Source organism: Falco cherrug, chromosome 13 (assembly GCF_023634085.1).
Source record: "Falco cherrug isolate bFalChe1 chromosome 13, bFalChe1.pri, whole genome shotgun sequence".
Classification (NCBI taxonomy): Eukaryota; Metazoa; Chordata; class Aves; order Falconiformes; family Falconidae; genus Falco; species Falco cherrug.
This window is the reverse complement of record NC_073709.1, coordinates 3825025-3849442: the sequence shown is the minus strand read 5'-3', so window position 1 is coordinate 3849442 and position 24418 is coordinate 3825025. Positions and strand designations below refer to the sequence as shown.

The 24418-nt window shown below is 43.3% G+C and overlaps 2 protein-coding genes across 7 annotated transcripts in view; both read right to left on the bottom strand.

Annotated features, from left to right (window-relative positions):
* Positions 1-3458, bottom strand: part of EML6 (EMAP like 6) — a 119058-nt gene extending 115600 nt beyond the window's left edge. For both annotated transcript variants that reach the window (XM_027814576.2, XM_005445623.3), the window contains exon 1: positions 2733-3458. In XM_027814576.2, the coding sequence (XP_027670377.2) occupies positions 2733-2929 (197 nt within the window). In that variant the 5' untranslated portion in view covers positions 2930-3458. The remainder of the gene's footprint in view (positions 1-2732) is intronic.
* Positions 3459-13427: 9969 nt separating this feature from the next.
* The window catches only part of SPTBN1 (spectrin beta, non-erythrocytic 1), a 136309-nt gene continuing 125318 nt past the window's right edge, over positions 13428-24418 (bottom strand). For all 5 annotated transcript variants that reach the window (XM_027814566.2, XM_055725454.1, XM_055725453.1 and 2 more), the window contains 5 exons: positions 24149-24212; positions 18727-18965; positions 17264-17437; positions 15228-15270; positions 13428-14856 (listed from right to left, as the gene is read on the bottom strand). In XM_027814566.2, the coding sequence (XP_027670367.1) occupies positions 14641-14856; positions 15228-15270; positions 17264-17437; positions 18727-18965; positions 24149-24212 (736 nt within the window). In that variant the 3' untranslated portion in view covers positions 13428-14640. The remainder of the gene's footprint in view (positions 14857-15227; positions 15271-17263; positions 17438-18726; positions 18966-24148; positions 24213-24418) is intronic.

The following is a 24418-nucleotide window of genomic DNA, read 5'->3' as shown; positions in this document are numbered from 1 at the left end:
ATAACAAAAGAGTCACAGAACACTTTAGGTTGAAGGAGAACTCTGGAGGATAGCCAGTCCAACCCCTCCACAAAGCAGGGCTCACTTCAAAGCTAATTCGGGTAGTTCAGGACCTCATCTCATCCTGAAGTTAAAAGGAGGAAGAACTTGGAAGCACAACACCTTGCAGTGGCTTTGCACAGAAAACAGATGCTTCAGAGCTCTCCTGTTCGTACTCTGAACCTCCACCTTATTAGCTGAGTGCATAGGTCAAGTTCTTTATACAAACAGAACTTGTTTTTCAAATACAAATTTTGGGAAAAAAAAATGGTATTTCTCCATTAATCCCATACATTCTGGTCTACCTTAGGCCAAACTAAATTATGTCCAACTGCATTATCTTGATACAAAAACAAGAGGCAGAACTATTTATCTTGTGAAAACACATTGAACATCTGACCTTTTCACCAAGGACAAATATCCACTTTCATGATTTTAATAAATACTTCAAGGTAATACACAGGTTCTCAACTCTCTGAATTATGGGTTCATCTAGGGTTTTTTTCCACAAAATAGTATTCACTGAAACCTTTCAACACAGAAATGGCTAATGGCAGTCCTCAGAAGGGAAGATCTTCCCACTTCAAGGTCTTCCAGTCTTCCTGATTTTGCGGTATTTTGCAAAATCTGCAAGGTTTCTTTTTTTAAATGGTGTTTCAAATCTCTTTAGAAATTACAACATGTTGGACTGCGAATGTAAGCCCTGCTGTTTAGAAGCTGGTCTCAGGCAAGCAAATACCAACAAAACCAGAAAAATTGAATAAGTACATTCATCCCATTCATCTCAATTGGATGAGAGCTGTGAAGCCGAAAATATGAGAATTTAAATTCCCGCATTTATTAGCCATACCACATAACCACACAAGGAACCATCTACTTAAAAGTGCTTACAGTGATGGGATATCGCATCAATAAGGACTGCAAAGTGCATCAACAGCAAAGGAGGCAAACAAATGGTTGCAAACAATAGAATATTCTAGCAGTATTTTGGAGATTCTCTACTTCCTTAAATCCCATGCGACAGCAACATTTCTCAGCCACTAAAAGGTGAAATTAACTGTTATTTGGGTCCTGCTCATGCTCTCTGGACCCAAATGTTTCATCCTTTATAGAAACTACAGTTGTCCTACAGAATTTTGATCTCATTGCATATCAGAAACCAAACTCATCTTTCCAAAGCATTAGTTGGACATACAGCGAGTCCCTCAAAACACCTCCTAGCCTGAAGAGGTGGTTGCTAGTTTTCTTTAAAGAGAACAGGCATAGGCAGTATCGAAGTACAAATATCAGAATCCGATATTCTTTCTATTCCCATGGTACATTCTAAATGTGACGCTGCCAAAAGCAGTCACCTAATATGAGATGTCCTAAAATAAACAGCTAAAATACTCATTCTTCTCTGAAGGTCTGGAGCAGCTGAGTGTCTATATAAACAGCCTTTTGGAACTGATAATACCTTTGAAACCAGAACAAACTTTTACAAACATCCACCGTACTTCATAAAATGCTACTGCTTTAATACATTATAAAGAGAAGAATGCTATGAGGATACACAGCAGCCACAAGCTCTCACTAGGAAAAGTGGATGGTTTTCTGTAAACAAGGTTCCAGAATGATTACATGGCAGTTATGTGATTTTGCTACTGAGTGTCAAAACTCTGACTTCAGCAGATGTTTCCACAGTACTACCGCACCATGAGTCACCTGGGACTATTCTGGTTTCACATCATCAGGAAAACACTTCATTCATGCTGAATTAGGTGAATAGGGAGGGCAGCAGTTAGCTATGCTCAAAGGAGTATCATTACCACACAACATCCTTTATAAGGATTTTCTAGGTTCAGATTTCTGTCATAAAGTAGTAGATACAACATTCATTTTCTATTTTACAGATGTAAATTTCTGTATTTTGGACAGATGTGTTAAAAGGCTACCTTTTTACTCTGTAACCACATTTTTACTGTGTTTTTTTGTGAGATGCAACAAAAGTAGTATTTCAGTAGGACAACATCATCAATTAAATTCACTTCTTGGGCAGAATTTAAGAGAAAGAGACAAAGAACCGGTCAGACCAGGAGCAAGACCTGGGCATCTGTAGCCATCTTGCACCAGCACGCTTGGGAGTTTTTGGCTGCAGTACAAAAAGCTAAACTTGATTTTGATTTAAATTTTCCAGATTTTATAGATATATAAATATATAAAATAAATAATAATAAAAAATATTAGTTTGACCTGTGTGCCAAATTATTGGCACACTTGTGCTGAGGTTTGCTGAGTGTAAGGTGAGCTACACCTGCCTTCTATAAGACATCAGAATGAGTAAGCCAGGGTCCCAGCTGTGGAAAGGTCAAGGTGCGGGATCCACAATTTTGCAGCACTGTTGAACCAAGACCTTTCCAGTGCATTTCCACACCGAAACAAAGTGCTTTCCTTTTGGTGCAGTGCCATAGAAAACCTTATCTTCTCTCTTAGTGCAACATTTTGAAGCTTTGCTACAAAGATGATGACGATCAACAGTATCTAGAAATTCAGCTTTCACAGACCCTGCTGCTAACAAATCTGAGCTGCTTTGAAACGACAGGTACAAGCTGAGCTGTATGCAGCAAGGAGGGGGTATTCTGCCAGCCCTACATTCTCCTCCCTTCCCTTTAAACCCCACCCCACCCCACCAGCAGAAAAGTCAGCCCCCTTACCTGATAATATCATCGTTGTGCCCGAGGAAGAATTTCTGGCTGTGCTCTCTGGTGTTGTAAACCACGCCGACTCCAGCCACGAAGTAAACCACCTCTTTGCCTGCCGTGTAGTACAGGTTGTTGCGGCACTGGTGACCCCTGTACCCGTAAACCCACTCCAGACGGAGCTGGCATCTAGGAGCTGTCCGATCCGCCATGATAACCAATCCCCTCTCCCCACAAGCACACACAAAACCTAGCGCTGCCCCTCCTTCCCTTAACTCCTTCCCCCTCCAGGGTTTTCCGCTCTCAAACGTTAGCGATCCCTGCCCAGCTGAGAAGCTTCAGGTGGCACCTCCGAGCGACGATCTGAAGTGGAAAACGCATTCGCGGATCAGGTCTGCCGCCGCCGCTGCTCTCGCCGCTGCGCTGCCACCATAATCTGCTGCTGCTGCTGCTGCTGCCCAGGACGAGCAGCTGCCGTTTCCCCGCCGCTGCGCGACCCAGGCAACTTCTTGGGGGAGAAGGGAGATCACAAAAACACACCTACATCAGCAGCAGACAGGGCTTTTTCTTTCCGAAGGCAAAGTAACTTCTGTGCGTCACCACCACCACCTGCCAAAGGCTCTCTGCTGCATCTCCCGTATTGCACCTTCTTGGCTTCCTGCAAAAAGCTTCCTGGGAGCTCTCCTTTTTAAGATAGCTATCTTTGGGTCAAAACTGAAAGACAGAAAACACAAAACCCGTGGTTTTGAATTGCAGAATGCATGTGTATTTCAAATGCAAAGGGACTACTCTGGCGGGGGGCGGGGGGGGGGGGGCACTGTTTGATCCATGCTGTGGCAGTTCTGAGTGGTCTAGGGTCTTTCAAGCCTTTCCAGCAGGATCCAATGCTCTGAGTCCTCGTATGAGATAATATGAGAAGAGAGGATTCATATAGAACATCCAGCATAAACATGGTGATATTACCCCACCTTTCCTTATCCCCCAGCAACCCAACACTTCCTTCTTTTGGAGTCTACAGCAACTAGGTGATTAAAACAGTACTGCGTTTCCCATTTTTCAGTTACAAACCGCTCCAATTTGCCACGAAGCAGCGGGGGCTTGTGTTTTTATTTACTGTCATCCTTTGGAATATTACCAAGGAAAAATTTCCTTTCCTGTCTTCTGCTTTTTCTAAAGCAAGATTTGTATTGTCATTATCAGCTGCGTCAGGTTGCTGCATGTTGTTTGTGATAAGGTATCCAGCGCTTTATAGTATCACTCAACAAGAAACCAATCCCAACCCTCCGGAAACTCGGCCACAACCACAGGGAACAGGACGCTAAAATCAGAGGAGCAAAACCGAAGGCTCATTCATACAGCATAGCGCCAGGGAGAAGGGAAGGATCAACTGCCCGCTAGCAGGCTAACCCCTTTACCTTTCCCCACACAACTTGCCTCACGTTCCCTGTCTGCCCAAACCGAAGAGCAGCGTGTCGATAGCGGCTTACATAAACGGCCACGGCGCCGGCAGCGCTCCCCGGGACGCAGGCAACATAACCCGCAAGCGGCACCACCTGCCCCGAGTGAATTGCGCTCCACACCTGGGGCAAACCTTACAGTAAAACCTGGCATCACGCCCAAAGCCACAGCCGCCACGAGGGTATCGCCTCTCACGGCCCCCGGCCCCTACCGCGATCAGCCTGGCGCTCGCCAGCCGACGCAGCAACGTCCCCGCCCGGGGCGGGCGAGCCGGGCCACCCCCGGCGCCTCAGGGCCGGACACCGCCGGGAGGCGGGAGCGCGCCTCCGCCTCGGCGAGCTGGAGCCCGGCGGGGCGGGCAGCGGCGGCTCCCCCGCCGCCCGACGACAGCCGCCCCTTCCCCGTGCGCACCGGAGGCGGCGGCGCCACAGGCCGGCGCTCCCTCAGCGCGATGAGCGGCAACGGCGGGGCTCAGCCGGGCCGCCGCGGCGCCTCACGGCGGCGCCAGCGCGAGGGCGCAGACTACGACTCCCAGGGCGCCGCGCGGCGAGGCGGCGGGCGGTGGCTCTGGCGGCGGGACGGCTCTGCCGCGGCGGGCGGTGGCCCTGGCGGCGGGCGGTGGCCCTGGCGGCGGGACGGCCCTGGCGGCGGGCGGTGGCCCTGGCGGCGGGCGGTGGCCCTGGCGGCGGGCGGTGGCTCTGGCGGCGGGACGGCCCTGGCGGCGGGCGGTGGCTCTGGCGGCGGGACGGCCCTGGCGGCGGGCGGGGGCTCTGGCGGCGGGCGGGGGCTCTGGCGGCGGGCGGTGGCCCTGGCGGCGGGCGGTGGCCCTGGCGGCGGCCCGGCTGCAACGGGAGCGGCGCGAGCCCTTCCCGCCCGGCGCCCGCCACGCGCGCCCGCCCGCGCGCCGCCGTTCCCGCCGTGCCGAGGGCGCGTCCTGCGGCGGGGGCTGCTCGTGTGCAGGCGTGCGTGGGGTTACCTCGCGCAGGCACTTCCACCGGCGAGCCGAAAAGGAGCGGCAGACGCTGAACGCACCTGCCCCCAGCCCTTCCCTCAGAAGTCGTGCTGCGTATTTACACGGGCCATATGCAAACGCACACGAGAAATCTCATCTTTCTGCTTTTCCTGTTGCAATTGTATCCAAAAGTCTCACAAGAATTTAGGAAAACGAAGGTACAACAAAATGAGTCCATCCTTTCTTTGCAGTCCACATTTTGCTGCATTCACTTGGATTTTCCAGCAGGTCGCTGGGCAAATCGCAGCAGTCACGCAGCCACATACACACCTTGCTCTGTGCGCTCCTGGACTGCCAGCACGGCGATCGTTGTGGCCGAGCTCACAATCCATTACTGCAAAAGCCCTTTTCAAACAGAATGATAACACAGAAAACAGCAAATACATTTACATTCGTGTGCTGATCTCTGCCATTTCAAATCTGTCGGGACAAGTCTTTGATCTTTCATTCATTTCCCTTTGGTAATATGCCAGGTCCTCGGGACTGGCATGCCTGTATAAAAAGACCCTCTTCCAGCAGTCCCTGAGGAACCTAGTCGCAAAGACTTTTAAGGCTGCTGTTTACCGATGTTAAAAGTCAGTTCTGCATGTAATTGGAATGGTTTTAAGAGCTATTTAAAATATTTCACATTCATACAGGGTGCAGCAGTTTCCTGAGTGCCTTTATGATTATCTCCCACTCATTTAGAGAAATAAACTTAGACACTGAAAATTACAGTAATGTGCAATTGCCAAATCAACCCTCTGTCTTGCCTTCTTTTTAGAAAATGTATTTAAAATGATGAATATGTATTTAACTTTTATCATAAAGGAACCCTTTAGGGTTTAAGATACTTCTTTTCTTACAGATTCATTCTTGGAAGAACCTTGTGATGCCCCGGACCACACAAGGGTGCTGGTTTGGGCTGGGATAGAATTCATGTCCTTCACGACAGCGGCTACAGGGCTGTTTTGGATCTGTGCTGGAACAGCGCTGACAACCCAGGGATGTTTCAGTCGCTGCTGGCCAGAATTACACAGAGCCAAGGCCTTTCCTGCCCCTCACCCCACCCCGCCAACACAGAGGCTGGGGGCACACGGAGCTGCGGGGGCACACGGCCAGCCCCAGCTCCCACAGGGTATCCCACACCGTACAGCCTCACGCTCGGCACGTGAAGCCGGGGGGAGGAGGAAGGGGGGGACATTCGGAGCGATGGCGTTTGCCTTCCCAAGTCCCTGCTACATGTGATGGAGCCCGGCTGTCCCAGGGATGGCCGAGCACCTGCCTGCCCGTGGGGAGCAGCTTCGCTTGCGTGTGCGGCTTTTGCCTTACTTATTAAGCTGTCCTTACGTCAACCCACGAGCTTTCTCACCTCCACCCTTCCGATCCGCTCCCCACCCCGCTGCAGGGGGGCAAAGCGAGTGGCTGTGTGCGGTTTAGTTGCCAGCTGGGGCTAAACGATGACAAAACCGCTAATAAAACAGAGCTAGCGTTCTGTTGACTTGTAATCTGCTCACCACTCCCCAACAGGTCATGTAACGAACTTGGGTGGTCCCACTGACAACGCTGCCACAGCCATCCACGTGTAGGCAGGTGCTTTTTCTCCTAGAAGAGAAATTTGATATAACCTCTCACATTCTTTTGTGTTTCATAATCTTTGTGTAGCCTCAGAAGGACAGAAGCAAGAACAGCTTTAAAGCAACCATGTGTTGCGTTACCCACTTGTGCTGGAAACCAGCGTAAATTATCTTCATGTAGTTATGGAAAAATTTCAGTCTCATTATTTTATTTTTGATGGTCTGAAACATCAGAATGTGGAAAATTGTTTTGTCGAGCAGTGGATGTGGGTATCTAATAAGACTTCCAATGAATTATGAATTCTTCATCCTCTCTCATCTCAGCACTATGTAATGGAATAACCTCCGTGTGATCTTAGCCTTCTTTTTTTACATTTGCTGTGACACTGAATAACTCTGATTAAAAAATTAATACAGATGAAAAATAGGCTCCTCACCTACTCAACAAGGACAAACAAAAAACTAGTTTCAAGTCTCTGCTTGTACAGCTGCTATCTTGCTGTGAGCAGCGGTGGCCAAGCTGATTTCATCCTTCAGTAAAACTATGGGTGGTTGATTTTTGGGGGGGGGGGGGCGGGGGGGGGGAGCCATTTAGCATTGTCAAAGTGTGTGGGGATTAAACAATAGACATGTTTTACTAAAAATATACCCTCTGTTTTCAAAAAATTGTGTTATAAATCATTATCATTATTGTAGCAATGAAGTACGCTAGTCGTGATGCAACACTCTGAAAAACCTTAAAACTAAACACATGGAACTCTAAGCTGTTTTTACTTATTTTCCTATAATCTGTACTCTCAAGGATTTTGTGACATGGTATTTTTGTATTATTTTCCAATTACAAAACATGAAGGCATTATTGCTTTCCTATTCAGAGCTGTCATGTCACTAAAAGCACTCCTCGATACTGCAAGCTACCATTCAGCCTCGGAACAGCGCCAATATCACCGACACTTTCACATCATCTTTTCAGCATTAGCACTAGGTATAAATCTAACTGAATGTAATTCTTGAGCTAGAGGCCTAATAACATATGCTTTATTTTAGATTGGCAGCTGCAAAGAACCATAAATGGGGTTCTGGAGTTCTCAGTATCACAAATATGAGGAAGGCTGGGAAGGATGAATACAAACCAAGACAGTGTGAACCTCAGTACAGAAAGGTATTTATGTTTGAAAAAGAGTAGTCTGAATGCACTTCCAATTTAACGTAACTCTTGTAAAAATCACTCTTCAAAATATATTTAAGAACATAATCAAAAGATAAATAAAAATTTGCAATAGCACCATTTTTCCTCCTCATAGTGGCAAGAAGCCTGTTGGCCTAGCCTAGAACATACATCTCATGACATTTACTACTTCCTTTGTTTTAAATGCAAAATCCCCTAATATAGCATCTTGCATGAGTAGTACCTGAATGACAGGTACCACAATCGCTCTCTGCTAAAGGGACCCTTCACTGCTGCTGGGATTTTTGAGGGCTTTGGGGTTTTTTGTGGTGGTGGTGTTTTGTTGTTGTTTTAAAGCATGCCTTGTACAGAAGATGCCAAAAAGCACCAGATCTCAAATTAACTCCAATCCTCTGTGATATATCCTGCCCACTCTATACATATCTAAGAGCTCTGATTAACAATAAACACTGAGATTTTCCCTCCCAGAAACATCTGTGCTATGCCCTAGATCTTTGCTACAAAAAATACCATTTATAACTCCTATTTTTATGGATGAATGTATAGCAGATGCACAGAGATGGCATATTAATTGGTATGTCAAAACAGGTACATCTTATTTGAGCTGTAAATATTTAAATTATATAAAATCTATAAGAACCTGGGGGGAGGGATCAGGAGCAGGAACTGTGATCTATTTCTGTTTGTTGCCTGGCATTACATTAATCCAATCCTGATTGATGCCTCTCAGTGATTTTACAATTTAACTACAAAATAAATAACAGGGGAATTGGCTCTAAGCTCTTACTCTTTGTGGGCAGAAATACTGATTTGCATTGATGAAATGCTAGGATCTGGCCAGAAACAGTGTTAGGAAAAAAAAAAAAAAGAGAAAAGAAAAAAATGAGTCTTTTCCATCCTCAAATGCAAAGCAAGCTCATTTCTGAAAGATCAGACACAGCAGAGCCTTTCAAATCCTAGCCCGGAGAGAAAGTCCTTCTGACCAGCCATAATACATTTGTTTTGCTGCATGTCTTAAGTGCAGTCCAGGACTGCCACGTACAGCAGATCAATAAAAAACACCTGTCTTAGTCTACCGCGCTCATCCCTGCTCAGAGTCTGCAGGTAGAGTGCGCAGGGTGGGCCGCAGAGACCGGCCAGCCCCTGCGGCAGCCTGGCTGAGCCCCCCCGAGCCGCCCCTGGCTAACACAGCACCTCCTGCCCAGGGCACCCCAGGCCCAGCAGCAGATCCAGCCTCTGGCAGGCTGCTGCCTGCCTTCATCCAGACCTGCGTATGGGGCTGGCTTTCTGTAGGCTTTTTATGGAGCCTCAGTGACTGACTTAAAATCACTATCACCACCGCAGAGATCTTGATCTTCCCACAGAAACCACAGTCTAATTTTCCCTGCCGCAGCAAGGATGGTGGTGTTCCTCACCTTTCAGTATTCTGGCTGCCATACTTGACTCTGCTTCCTTCCTACGATGATTCATGTGAGATGTGACTAAATCTTGCCACAAGTTTACATAACTCTTTCAATATCTGACTTTTCCAAGTTAAGAGATCTTTCATCCAAGCTCTTAATTCCCTCCAGTGCACAAATACTACTTGGTGTACTGTGCGGGCGGTAGTGGATCTGCTGCAGCTAAGCATCTCTCTGGACAGGGTGACCTCTCATGGATAATGCCAGCACGCTGTGAACAAGGGAATTTTTTTCTCAGCTAGCTGTGGGAGTAAAAAAAATAGCTGCATTAATAAGAAACTAGTAACAGAAGTCACGGTAGGCCCAGACAATTGCTACCATTACAGTGCAATGAACCACCACAGCACCTCATCTAACAGTTAAAGATTATTATGGGAAATTCATTATTTTGATCTATGATGTAAATGATACTTCAAACATAGAACACCACATGTAATTGAACTGCATTGTAGATTCGATGTTCACCGTCGTCAGACTAACCAGCACGGCGAGCTTAAGCAGCAAGGGAGGATTCGTTACACACCTATCCACAAAATCCTTCATTTCATGCTGTACAGAATAAATTGGCACTTTATTGCAAAGTAGGCTGTTTTAGGTCTCCTGATCCTTTGCTCTGGGACCCTGCTGCAGGTGCGATGACCGAGTACCGGCTCTCCTCTCGGCTGCTCCGTGCTCCATGCACACGCTGCATATGCTGCATTATGACGCACTGCAGATGTGACCACGTGGCCTTGCTGAAGCGACTCCGCTGCCTCGGCTACACCGAGTGACTCAGATGTCAGGTGACAGCACATGCGACTCATCTAGATTTGCTTCGATAGCTTTAGCACGTTATGAGACGCCTCACCCCACCAGGCTGCTGTCAGAATGCACAGCAACAAAGGGTACAAGCTGAATTAGAGGGAAACCTCCTAACTCCTATGCTTTTTGCGTTTAATTGCTCTATGTTGTAATACATTTCTCTTCATTCTCACTCGTTGTCCCATGTACTGCAGCATTTACAGTACTGCATCACGGGTTTGGTTTATGCCTCGCCTTACTTGTACTTTAATAATTTTAAATCCTTTGAAACAAAAAACAGCAATCTACCACAATATTCACTGAATTGCTGTCACAAGCCTAGAGAAAACAAGCCCTGGACGACAGGGGATAAATCACAATCAGTAGTAAGGAAGGAAATAAAGAGTCTCAAGCGTGGAATAGGGTCTCCTCAATAGGCCCTGCACAGCCGTAGCCAGCGGGACAACTCAGATCCCAATGGATTGAGAACACAGTGCTTTGTTACCTGAATTTTGTTCTGCTTGACCTCAAAACATATCTTCTCAATACCAGGACATCAAAAAGCAAGCTGAATCCTTCTTCACTTCTGCAGACCGAGAGCTCCCGCTCCTCCTGTTGTCAGGTGGCCTCGATTGCTCAGTCCACAGGTAGAGCTGTAGCACTAGAAAGCTGAATTCTGCTTTTTTCAGTAATTTAATTCTTAATGCTAAGTCAGTCATTTAGCACAACCTGATTTTCTGAATAGTTTGGGTTTTTTTAATGGAAAGGACTAATGTTTGTTTCAACCCATTGTTAATTTAAGCTTCTATATTTATTCAGCCACCTGTGATTAGTTAAGGTAGGGAAAAAAAAACACCAAAAAAAGCAAAACTCTATCATACCTGCAAGTTATTTATGACAAAAGTATATTCTTAGAGACCCTCCACATTTAAAGTCCATTCTCAGTGAACTCAAAAAAGAGAACACTGTGAAGTGAAGCACCATCTAATACAGTATTCCACAAGAACAGAGATTAATTGTATGTTTCTTTTCCTTTACCATTAATCTTCCTTATACAGAGTACAACCCTACAACAGAACATATTCTCTGTGCAGGACAGATGGATTAACAATTTGCATCAGTCTAGAAGAAAACCCTCCCACCCAACACATGCTTAATTCCTATGGCTAATGAGTTTTGGGGTTTTTTTTTCCCTCTTGTTGCACTTCATTTGTCAGGGCCTGGAAAGGACCCTTCAGGTGCCGCTCTCTGATAGTCTCTCAACTTAGATGCAATGTGAGGCTCCCATCAAGAGGAAAAAAAGGCAGACTGACCTGACTAGAGGATGACTCCTCTTCTTCTTAATAACGACAGCCATGTAGCTGAGAAGTGGTTGGCCTTAATGACTTTTCTTTGAAAATTTTAGGGTTCAACTTCTGTATTACTTTTGCAACGTATTTCCCAAGGAAATACAAACAACTTAAATATGGGTTAGCTTAAAAGAACAACTAACGAAGGAAACTGCAGTAGAGTGTTAAACTATACTCTAAATCCTCATTCTTCAGCACAGCAGTAAGGAGGAATAGAACGTTTCATCTATCAGGGGCCCCAACCACGGTTAGCGGTGCCATTCAGAAAGTCATACAGCCACCTCTGCAACACTTAACTCGGGTGGCAGTGACGCCCGCTCCGATTCCAGTCCCGCTTCCACACGCCCACACCGTCCATCATCCGTCCTTCTCCCTTCCGAAGCAGAGCAGCCAGGACTGGCTGTGCACACTGACCTGACTTGTCTGACCTGGCTTTGTCTGACGAGGCCCTTCCTGACCCACCAACTCCCTCTGCACGGAAACTGCGCCCTTACGGTCCAAAAGGGAAAACAGGCAAGGCTTACTAGAATTCACTCGTGTTCCTCAGCAACTTGAAATCAGTTCCTAAGCAGAAAGGATTTTTATTCAAATAGTTTTCAGGAACAACTTGCAGCAAGAGGCAAGACAAACAAGAAAAGCAACTCTGAAGGCATGTTCAACCAAGACACTACACAGTTAAACAAAACAGGTAACCAAGATCAATCTGTTAAACTACTCATCATAATAGCTTAAATGACGTGACAAATCTGGTAAGGCATCAACATTTTTGTGTACTTTAATCAACTAAAGAAGAACGTTTCATATTCTCTTCTAATGTTAAACCTCAGCTTTTTATCTTGTATTAAATTTCACATTCACAAGACTAGTGGTGTTATCCTACATTTTACTAATAATTAGACTGTAACAATACAATATTACAGAAGTAAAGACTCATGTGCACGAATATTCCACTGCTTAATAACCAAAAGCTTTGGAAAACAAGAACCACCCAGAAAACACAGTACACTCCATGAAAAGAATTAAGACACCGCATTGGTCACATGTTTAGGAAAGTGTCACTTGGAAACACATTAGTTGGCAGTTTATCTGCTTTCCATCTAAAATCACACTTGAGTGTGTTTTAATAATCACAAAAAATTAAAACCCAGGTTCCTCACACTTCAACTGACTTTAAAACTTCTAACATGTATTAGGGCAGGAATGGAGCTACTCCTCTGTTCCTTTCAGATAGCTCCCTAGAAGGCATTCAAAGCTAAAGAAAATTCAGAGAAGATGCTAGTGTTTGAAATGTTGACAAGGTCAAGGAAATAGTGAGCTTTGGAATCCCCTTAGCTGCGTTAAATGTATGCCAACACAGAAGTGCAACTGCGGCTGTACCTTAAGAGAGGTATGTTTTTTAAAGAATTGACATTACAAACCCCAGTAAAATTAAACTGGGCAGCACAACAAGACCTCGGTAAATCACAGCGTTCAACTACTGCCTGATTTACTGAGGACTTAAGCACTTGAGCAAAAGGCAGGTAAAAAGTTGGAGAACTACGCTTACTCAAAATAATGTTATTTTGCTGCAAACTAGTGCACTGGTATTTACTTCCAGCGGAGACGATGTTCAGGTAAGTTGTTCAATTGCCCTAGCTTATGGCTTAGTCCCATTGATTCTGCTGGATTTATTTCAAACAAAAAATATCTATGTCAAAATATTTGACAAAATAACTGATTTAATTCCTTCCCTCTCTATTCTTTGGCACTTAATTTGGGGGGGCAGGACGAAAGCAAGGGCAAGTGGGGAGTGAAGGGAAAAGGAAAGCTAAGAACAGCAGGAAGAGAGAAAACTATTTCAGCATGAACTTTTGCACAAAAAAGTGGAATTACGTTTGAAGACATTAGTTTCAGCGCACAGGAGAGGTGACATTTTAAAATAACTTTATTTTTGATCCTCTTTCAAAATCAGGGTTTAACATCATCAGAAATGAAATAAGAAACTTAACCAGCATATTTAGTTTTAAAAGCATTTAATGACATAGCATATATTTAACAGATAGGGTAAAAGTCTAGAGGTACAGTTCGATACAACTGAAAGCCAGTTCCAGTACTACTCTTGACTACAGGCCCAGTCATTGAAAGTTCATTCCTATTAAATGTAATTTTTGATTGTGCAGTAAGATGGAAATTTTTCATTACAATAGTTACAGTGACAGAGAAATGCACACTATGTATCAAAGAGCAAGGTAATGTAGCAAAATTATAACACACAGTGCTGCAGCTGACAAGCAAGTAACCATTTGAGTAACATTACTTTTCCAGTAAATGCTTCAGTTCCACTTTTACACTTATCCATGATTTTAAAGGGTTTATTATACATCTAGTCTTATTATACTTTGTACTAGAATTATCTGAAACATACAATATAATGTATTTCAGCAAAAAAAAAAAAATTTGAAATTACAGATTATTTAAAACTGTATCAGTCTGCTAATCCACCTTGTACACCAACATTCTTATCTGTCGTACTTGATGCAGAAAAGCTTCAGGTTGTGTTAATAACCAATGCCAGGATATAACTGGTTTGTCTGTAAGTCAATGCATACCTGCACTCTGTTACAGCAAAGATAATACACTATCATTTTAATAAATGTTAGAATTGTAATGGGAGGCTCTACTAGTCAAGACTCAGCATAACAACCTTAAATGGAAGTAAACGTTTTTGAAAATTTGTACATTGTTTTTTGATGTGCACAGTAGATTCGAAAGCACCGCTGCCTTGCATACCAATAGCACTAGGAGTGGGTTATTTTCCAAGACAGCCTCACAAAATTGAGGAACAGTTTAAATATTAAGATCTAATCTACATTAACTTCATTAAAAAAAAACAAAACAAAAACAAAAACAAACCCCCAAAACCTGGTCCTCCCTCTCCTACAGAAGCTGCCCAATGCACCTCATACATTTGTAACTTTAGATTCTTTTTTGTTGGCTTTTTATTTTAAAACGCTCTATAAATAAAAAAATGTCAATCACATTGAGGAACATGAGGCACAGAGAGTAACGTATTGGTTCTGAGCTCGCATGCTGGAATTCCACTGGAACGGTCAGAGAAGTGCAGTGTGTGGAGATGGAGTTCACTTCTTTTTACCAAAAAGGCTGAATCTTTTCTCTTTGTCTTTCTCTTTGTCCTTCTCCCGCTTGCCAGGGCTGGACTCGCTGGTTATTGTGACGCTGGCAGGCAGGGTCTGGGCACGGCTGGAGGCTGGAGTGCTCTGGGTGGTCGGGGACACTTCGATTTTATCAGAAGAGATAGCTGATGTGATGGCCTGAATCCACGTGTTCATCTCCTCCTTCAAGAAGCACCAAAGGCAGAAAGCTGTTACAATCTGCGTGTCACGCGCCCTCTCTAATTCACTCAGCATTGTGGAAGGGGAACAGACAGAAGTGGGAAATGAAAGGAAACACCGTCCTAACTCGTCATCTGGCACTCCTCTGGTTACGCACTGGCAGAAGGCATCTACTAGAAGCTGCACCTGAAAAGCCCAGCTGCCCAGGTGGTGCCAGTGGGAGCTGCTGAATCTACGCATTATGCACACGTATGCACAAGACTAAAGACCAGGAAATCAAAGCGCACCCCTGAGCTCTTAGCAGCTATTTTCTTCCTGCTGTACAAAAGATCAGATACCACATCTGTAATAAACAATATGAAAAACAAACTTACATCGTCTTTGGCTTGGAAGAGGTATTCGTTGCCATCAGTCAGTCTGTAAAGAAAAACAACCATCACGAATTTAGTTTAGCAGTAGTCACACTGCATCAACTCCTCCTTGCTTAGCTATGGTACGTAATCGGACTGAGACACACGGGACTGCACGGGACAGTCGTAACATCCACACGTGCACCAATACACCCCGACAACTCGTGGTTTGGTATCTTGCACTCAGGCAGACACAGCCACACACCCCACATGTTCGGGTCTCCAGACACGCTTATGACAGTGGATGTGTTCCAGTATGTCAGGAGGCACTGCAGAGGCTGCGATCTTCAGCAGCTGACGATTGCTGTTGCAGTACTTGCTCTTTCAGGCAGATCTTTTGGTTTTTTTGCAAAAGACAGTGTAAAACTTTATGTAATACTTCAAAAAGACAAAAGCCACAGGCAACACCCGGTTTTCACAGCTTTTGTGGAAACCTAGCAAAATTCTGCAGCTGCTCTGCTGTCATAACTACTGTGGTAGTGACTCTAAGAAACTACACTGTGTATTATCTATGAATAGCTGCCTCCTCACACTGAATGCCACAGTCTCCTTTCTCTTTTCCTTCTGTGCTGATTTGACTCAGATGGTTTAACTGGGATACATTTAACAATGTATGTGAAGATATATATTAACTAAAAAAAAAGACTGAACAACACAGGAGGCAGGGTCAGTGGGAGCAGTGTTGCAGGCTTCCTGATCTTCCCCCACAAAAGAAATAATTTTAAAATAATCTCTTTACAAAATGAAACTAATTATTAAATGGTAAAATACCAGCACAGACAGATACTAAGAAAAATATATTTCCTTCCTTTCTTCTTTAAAAAAATAAAGAAAAATTTTTCCAGCGTACTCTCCAGCGATCACAACTAGACATTTCTGTGAGAGATGTGCCTGCACACGAGGTCTGTGAAGACCTTAGTCATTGCAGAAGTGAACCTCTCAGATGTTCCACAACGTACCCTCTCTCAGCTGGGAGAGAGAGATTTGCCATGACAAGCTGGTGAACTCTCTGGGGACTCTCCTAATCAGAATGAGTAAAGAAAATATGCTACATGCCATTACCCGAGAGGCCTGATGCAGGTGACAAGGTACTGTGAAAAGAAAGGCAATTGATTTTTCTGCTTAACTTTGTATTTGGAACAGCATATCTTTACATTATCAATTCAGAGATGTTTAAAATAGTATAAAGGATGAATCATATAGCTGCAGGCCTGTCCTTCAAGAAAGCTTAATTTCCCTAAATATTTGCTATATATTTCCCTATATATTTGCTATAAAGCAAATTTTCCCAGATATGGATTCTACCATCTCTAGAGGATTCCTCTATCAATATAAAACTACACGCTCCCCCTGCTCCCCAATCTCTATCTTGGAATACACAAACGGATCAGTTCATGAAGTGAGCCTCCTTTGGCAGAATTATTTAGTAGCTGTGTAATAGAAAAAAAATAATTAAATGTTGGCACTAAACGATTGATTGGTAAAACACACGCACAATTTTGGAACAAAAAGCCTTTTTTTTTTTTAACCTCTGAACACAAAGGACTTCACGTATTTCAAAATTAGATGGTCTGTAACTAAGCTCTAGACCTGAAAACGTGATACATGTCTTCAGCAGTCTCCTACATTCATACTGAAAAATTAAACAATGGGCTTGATTTTGAAAAGAGCAGAACCACGAACATTCAGCTCTTTTCAATTACTTCCAGAAGGAGCAGCTGAAAAACCAACATTTTTAAATGCAGGCTCCTAACTTTAGGCATACATGTCTAGTCTTGTCCCAGCCATAAATAAAGTGCACTGATTATTTCAAACCTGTTTTGTGCTTGCTACCTTTGATAAATATACCATGTTTCAGTGTTGGGAAGAGCTTGTTCAGAAAAATAGATGCTGCAGTTAATATTCATGATCAGTTCTTAGGCTGGGTCCTCCCATGAATTCACACAGTGAACATACCCACCAGAGCTTTTACGGATGGCAAAATGTTTCAACAGGTTTACCTTAGCTTGAACACATGCTTTTTCTTTTTATAATCGACCGCTATTTCACAGACTGCTTCTTTCAAGCTGACAGGAATCTCGTTGTGGTAGGGGATGCCAGAAGCAGCAGCTTTCGAATCCTTGTAGAAGCCCATCTCTTGGTTGTTTATGACACAGTACACATTATGCCATGATCTTCAAGACACAGAAAACAACAGAAATATTTATCAATCTAATACTCTTACTTGCGGAACTGGAGAATCCAAACGATTATTTCTATAAGAAGTGGAGGCTCATTCAGTTTGAGGATGTGAATACATCCTACGCTGTCCTGTAAGCTGCAGACAGTGAATTCTCGCATAAAAGCACAACTTCAAGACAAAAGCACTGACTGTGAGCCAAATGGAATAGAGATTTCCAGCGCTCTGCAATAGCACACAAGCATATCCTAGCAGTGGGAGGACTGCTTGGCAGACTAGGCAGTTTGCATACGTGGGAGAGAAAATGATTGACCTTTTAATGACGGTGCCTTATTGTATAAGGAATTCTCATTGTGCTGCAAACTATCAAATGGATCAGATGTGAAATACTTGATTGTTACAAGTAGTCTTACTGGCATTATCAGCCTCATTCTCCAATACAGCTACAAAAGTCAATGATTACTGGAAATAAGGAGTCCCTAGATATTAGTATTGGTGGCTGTCACTACTTCAGAGTAGTCCTCTGGTGTGAACAACCCTAGGTCAAAAAAAATAATCATGGTAGTACTGTACTCATTTGCAACCTACACTCAGCTGTGCCGAGTATGTCGGTTCCTACCAAACCCTTAGAGATGTTGGTGGAGCTCACTGGCTTGCTAGTCAACATTTTCCTTGTCAGACAAGACATAAATCTGCTTCGCAGAGCTCTCTTGGGTCACAAAGGAGCCCAGTCTGCTTTTCCAGTGCAGACAGGAATCTCAGAATTTTGCCTGTTTGAGAACCGCAGGACTGGGTCCTTAGGAATGGAATCAACTATGGCACACAAATCATCTTCACCTGCATTTCTCTTCTGAACAGATTAGAGAGTAGGTGGGAAGTGCTAATGTGCAAACAGAAAATGTCAGAAGAATATGCACATTTCTATTCTCACACCTACGTGGTTTTCTTTTCTTGTAGTAACATACAACTTGAGAGATCTGGAATCAAATCCCACTACTGCCACAGATTCATCATGTGAAGTGGGAAACTCATGGCATCTTTACCCCTCAGTTTTCCACCCTCCAAATATGGGTAGCGCTGCATTTTCTACCACGCATCTTTAGATTGCAACTTCATCAAATATACTGTTCAGTCGTGCATATGCAGTTCCTACAACAACAGGAGCATAAGCCTGAAAGGTCTTTAGGAGCTGTGAGAAGACAACAGCAGCAGGGCTAACATCTACTGTCTTATGTCCTGGTGAGTTCGGACGCCGTTATCTGCGTTATGCACTGAGTACTTTACCTGCTCGAGGCTTTCTTGCTGTGCGTCTCCCATTCATGTTTGCGATGTAAGAAGCCCTCCATCTGAGCTGAAGGAATCTCCTGTGTTTTGGCTGGTAGGGTAGCAGCAGTCTGGGCCTGGATGGCCGTCTTGGCTTTGCGGTCTGCCGTTGGAGAAGGAACAGGACTAGACTCTTTCGAACTTGTCCTCTGCTCTGCAGCTCCATTGACCATTTCGTTTGTTTCTGCGGTTTCTGCCACCTAGGAACAGTGGGAAAAAATGTTCATCTAGAAGCCTCACACCACTGAGTTATCTTGCAGTTAATCTGTTTCCCTGCACAATGTGGCTGTGTATAAACTTTGCCTGGAGAATGACACAGGCCAGTAAGTTCTTTCTCACACTCCATGGAGACACAGAAGGCCAAGGAAATTAGAAGGTATGAATGGATTAGTACCCATTTTATAGGTGGAGAGACGGGAAAATAAGAGCAGCTAAACATCAGTGTGAATTTTACTGTGCTTTGCTCTGCTGGTCAATTCATATTCTTTTATATATTGTTATTCCTAAAATGAGAGCATTCAGTTCCGTTGCCAAGTACTCAAATGTTTGGAACAGTAACAATCACACTTTCTGCAAACCTAGAGGAACAGTAGAAGTTATACACATCAGCCACCTTAAATACATTTATGGCATTACTGGGATATTTCAAGTCCATAAAAGATATTAACTGTGAGTCAGCAGAAAAATATGTCAAAATTGCCCAGGAGCATTTACAAAAATGTGTGCAATTTATTGTTTCTGTAAAAGCTCCTTTCCCGCTTTCCCCATTCCCCTAGTGACACAACAAAATCAAAACATGCAGAAATTAGAAAAGATTACACCATGCATTTCATCTCCACCATCCCAGTTAGGATATTGGATCTTAAAGACAAGGGAAATGAGGTCACGTGTCAATTCATCAAGGTCTTTTTCAGACTTGCGTTATTAGGTGGATTGGATTTTTGTTAAAGGAACTGAAAACCACCACAGTCACACAACATCACACAGCTATTTACCCCCAAACAAAGACAGAACCAAGGCCTTGCCCATCACTTGCTTTGTTGATCGCGTTGCCTGTCGCACTGTGATCGAGATAGCCTAGAGAGCAGCCATGTTTCCAGCAGCTCTGACTGGTCAAGCTGTCGACGTCTTCAGGAGCCATTCATCCAAAAATCATTTAAATTGGAATCCTAATGGCTATAAGCTTTTGAAATGCAGCTTGGTCCCAGTTTTGGTGTGTTTTTTTCTTGTACCATTACTTTGACATGTAGAGCCGTTGGTAGCAGCTCAGGAGTTACACAACCAGTGTGTAGTATTATTATTATTAGCAAGTTACTAAAGCTTAGTGCTGCTAATGCTCTAGTAGATTACAAACGTTCTGGACTGGTTTTATGCAGACAAGCAGGTATTTGTGAATGGCACAATAATTAGACATTCCCACTTCTGCACATGGCCTGGACAATTCAAAAGCAGCCGAATTATTATGCAACAAACTAAATTTTGCCACCATTTGCTAGAACTTCTTATACCTGCCAAGTATACGTTATTGTACCTCACACCTTTGTACCTCACACATCGGCCTAGGAAGATCTAAGTGTCGACTTGCTATGAATATGGGAAGGATTGGTTAACTGCCTTTAAGCAATCTAAATCTCCAGAGTACAGACACTACACCACTAAAACAGGGAAAGAATCACAGCTCACATTCCAATTCAGTTGTTTTTTCACTCTGTCCCTAAAGACATGTAGCCTTACAGCCTAGTCTGCAAGAGAAAACATCTACGCTGCACTGTTATCCAGTGGAAGTAAAAATCAATGACGCTGCTTCTTCACAATTAATAAATCTAAGCCATCAAACCTCACTATTTGTATCCAAATCTCAAAACAGAACAAAAATATTGCGTTAAAGGGGGGAGAGGGTAAATAAATAGATGAGGCTGAAGATTATCCAAACACTGCCAGCACAGCTACTATAACACAGGTAATGAAATAACCAGTGATTCACCAAAGAAAGCTCAATTAATCAACCACCGCCAGTGCTGATCACCAATGGCCAACAGACAGCGTTCAAGAAACAGGAGAGCCCTTGGCAAATCTTTCTGACCAGAGACAGTGCCTGAACCGCCAACTCTGCTTCTCAGCGGCTGGATCCCTGTCTAAGCCACATGAAGCCTTTGTGACCAGCAACCAGGAGTTACAGAGACCTCCGTACCTTATCTCAACAACTTCCATAAATGGCCCAGAACTACCTGTCACCTAAACCGATGCTGAAAGTAGCATGTTTGCTGTAGTGATACCGGAAAGATGTGAAATTACTGGTTTTGGGGTACCTATAACCACTAACCTGAAGCAAAAGAGGCCAGTTTCAAAACAGCTGCCACTGCACAGCTTCTAAACATGCTTTTATGGGAAATAACTTGTAATTCAGTGCTGCAGTTTGCAACCCTGTGTTTCTAAAAGATAACTGCCAACTTTAATCACACAATCAGACCTGTAACTTCTACTTAAAACTCAACTCTACTGATTGTAAAAGGGCTACGAAAGCCTTTCTGATGCTCTTTCAGGTTTTATTTCCTTTTCATGTGTTATCTACAATTAACAGAAAACAAGCAAAATGAATCTGAGTCATCAAAAGCTATGCGAAGAATGTGTCATGAAAATAGAGAAAAAACAGGAGCTAAACAAACTTTAATGGAAACATGCATCGGGCATGCAGAGACAACGCAACGGAGGACAAACATTAATAGCAAACTGTACTGTTACAACAAAACAGTTCTCACGTACATGAATTCAGTTTTCTTAATCGTGACTGAGAGGTTAGTTGCAAGTGCTTTAGTGGCTAAAGACTACTCTTGAGATACTTAAATCAGGACTGTAACATGCAACAAGACAGCTGGTGACAATGACTGGAGACATCCCTTCTATTCTCGTAGTGCATGAAGCAACTTTATATTCAGTTCACCAACTTAAGACTCTGCACCACAGCTTGAATAACAGAGATCTATTTGCCTTTTTCAGATGCAAAGAGATGACAGCCCGTATATTGCTCTGGCATAAGTACCACTTCAATGTTTTAAGCCAGTACCATAGGCTGTAATAAATAGGTGAAATCTTACACTTCTTGTGCCTGAAATGATGACCTTAATCAATAACTTAATTCATTTTTCTTCATCATAGAAGTGTAATTTTTATATGAAAGTGTACTAATACAAGTAAAAAAGTGCACCTATATAAAATGCTTTTACATACTACTTTTTAGCCAGAACACATCTAAAGGCTTCCCAGATGGTGGAGTCTGAAGCTACAGCTATACTGCTCTGAGAACTGTCATACTCTTACAGGCACAGAGAGCCAGCACTGGTGTAGGTAGTCACCAGATCATTTGCATAAATTTGTAACTTTTAAAGGCATTAAGAAGCTATATGTTGTTATCCTGACAAAAGAAAAAAAAAACAACACATGCATCATGAAGTGGAAAGACAAGTTACAGCAGCAGTACAATTACTGAAGCACATCCTTTCAATCACCTTTCTCACTTTGCAAGCTCAGCCAATACAGAACAATTCAGCTGCACCGCTCAGCTAGTTGTCAGAAGTCGAAATTCTGATCAACAGCAGCATATCTTGCACCTCAAATCAGAAATAACACAGCTGTGCACATCTGATGTATTGCAACAGAAGATTCAATGAACCGAGCTAAAAAGGTCTCGTGAAAGACTGAAGCGCAGATGGTGAAGATTAACATGGAAATGCTTTATGTATCATTGTATTAAAAAAAAAAAAAAAAAAAAAGCAGCACATGGGTGATGTATAAGGCTGTGGCAACCAACAAGATGATGACGATGATGATCTGGGATGTGCTTGCAGGCCACCTCACGTTCCTTGCCACAACTATATGTAATTCCATAAACATTAGAATGTACAATAGACAGCTCACTTCACAACTTAAAATTACAGATGAGCCAAAAGGCTTTAAATTAAAGAAGGAAAAGGGCAGAACTGCTCAGCATCCTGCAGCATTGACAGAGTCTGTGTGCAGACCCAAAAGTTACTGGGATGGGCTTTTTGAAAGATAAAGCTTATGCTGAAAGGCATTTCCTCCCCGAGCCCTAGACTGAGGCCGGTGTTTCCTTTGCAGTATGGGTAAGAGCTCGAATCTCCACCACTCTGAGCCCACCAGGAGCCCTTCCTGCACTTAGTATCACCTCAGAGAGTGAGGTTCAAAATCGTAAGAAAAAGAAGTGTCATTTTTCTCACCACTGAAAGCATTAATTGAAACAAGTAGGCTTTGCAGGAAGGTTATGGAGAGGTAAGGCAGTTTTCAACTACTGTGTGGCGTTAACTGTATATACATATTTACTGGTATTTTTATGGCTGCACATTAGGATTATTGGCATGCATCCTGACTCCACTGGGACATCCCCTATCAAGAAGGAATGAGTAAGGCATGGCCCATTCAGCCTCCATCTATACAAAATAAAGAGCTGGGATCTTAGACCAATGTATTTTATTTAGTTTTTAAAGATAAGTATCACAGTCTCTCCATAAGGGTCCGCACCCTGCTCTCATTTCTACCACTGTCTCTCTGATATCATAAATCAAATTGCTGTAGTGTGAATTAGACAGGACCAAGGCAAAACGGGGCCCCCAGAATAGCTGTTCAGCAAGATCACAACTCTTCATGAGGACTAAATACCAAGATAAATCTAGATACTAGTTTTTAATGTTTTATTTCACGTTTATTTTTATCTGCAGTCAATGAGTCCATTCTGCATGGAATGTTACACAACTAACCTTAAGGCTTTTATTTGTCGATAGTTACAACTCTCCCCTCCCTCCCAGCCTTTACTGCTGAGCTCACCTGCATGTATTATCTTTGGCCTTGTAAATAACTCGCTTGCTAATGCAGCTGATTTAATAATGTTGCCGTGCTGAAACCTGTTAGTATAACTCGATGCGTCATACCTGTCAGATTCTAGTTCTCTTCTTCATTATGATGTAATCTCATTAAATCTCAATTACTCATATAAAGGACGATTTAGCTGGAAAATCTTAATACTATTAGCGACATGAAAAACTCACAGTAAATAACATGAAATAAATGTGTCACCTTAAAGGAACTGAGTGTCAGTGGGGAGATTCAAATAAACAAGGATTAAAGTGAAGCAAATATATCTCCAAGGGGCTGCTAATTAAATAAAAGTCAACTGATGGGAAGGAAGAGAAAAGCAGCAGGGAAATCTGAAGTCAAAAGATTAAACCAGTACCAGTAAACCATACTGAAAAAAGGTGTCTTTTGCTGCAAATGATTCTGTATGTCACAGTCCAGACCACGACCGGTCATTGGCTGTCCGTCTGCTAATAAAGTTTTTGTAGTTTTGGTAGGTTTGGGAGCGGTAACTAACCCGTGGAGATTCCTGGTCTGATGGCAAACCATTTTGGGAAACCTGTTCTCCTTTTGTCCCATCCCTGTTGGGAGAGAAGAAAAAGAAGAGAAATTGTATTAAGTTCCTGAAAGTCACCCAGCTTTTTCACCAAAATGAGATCTTTTGACTGAACACTGCACACCTCAGAAATTCAAGCAAATTGCTAAAATCCTCAGGCCCAGCTGAATAACCCCAATGTTACATGAGATCAACCCAGACTTTTCTGACAGTTACCTTACAAATAAGCCT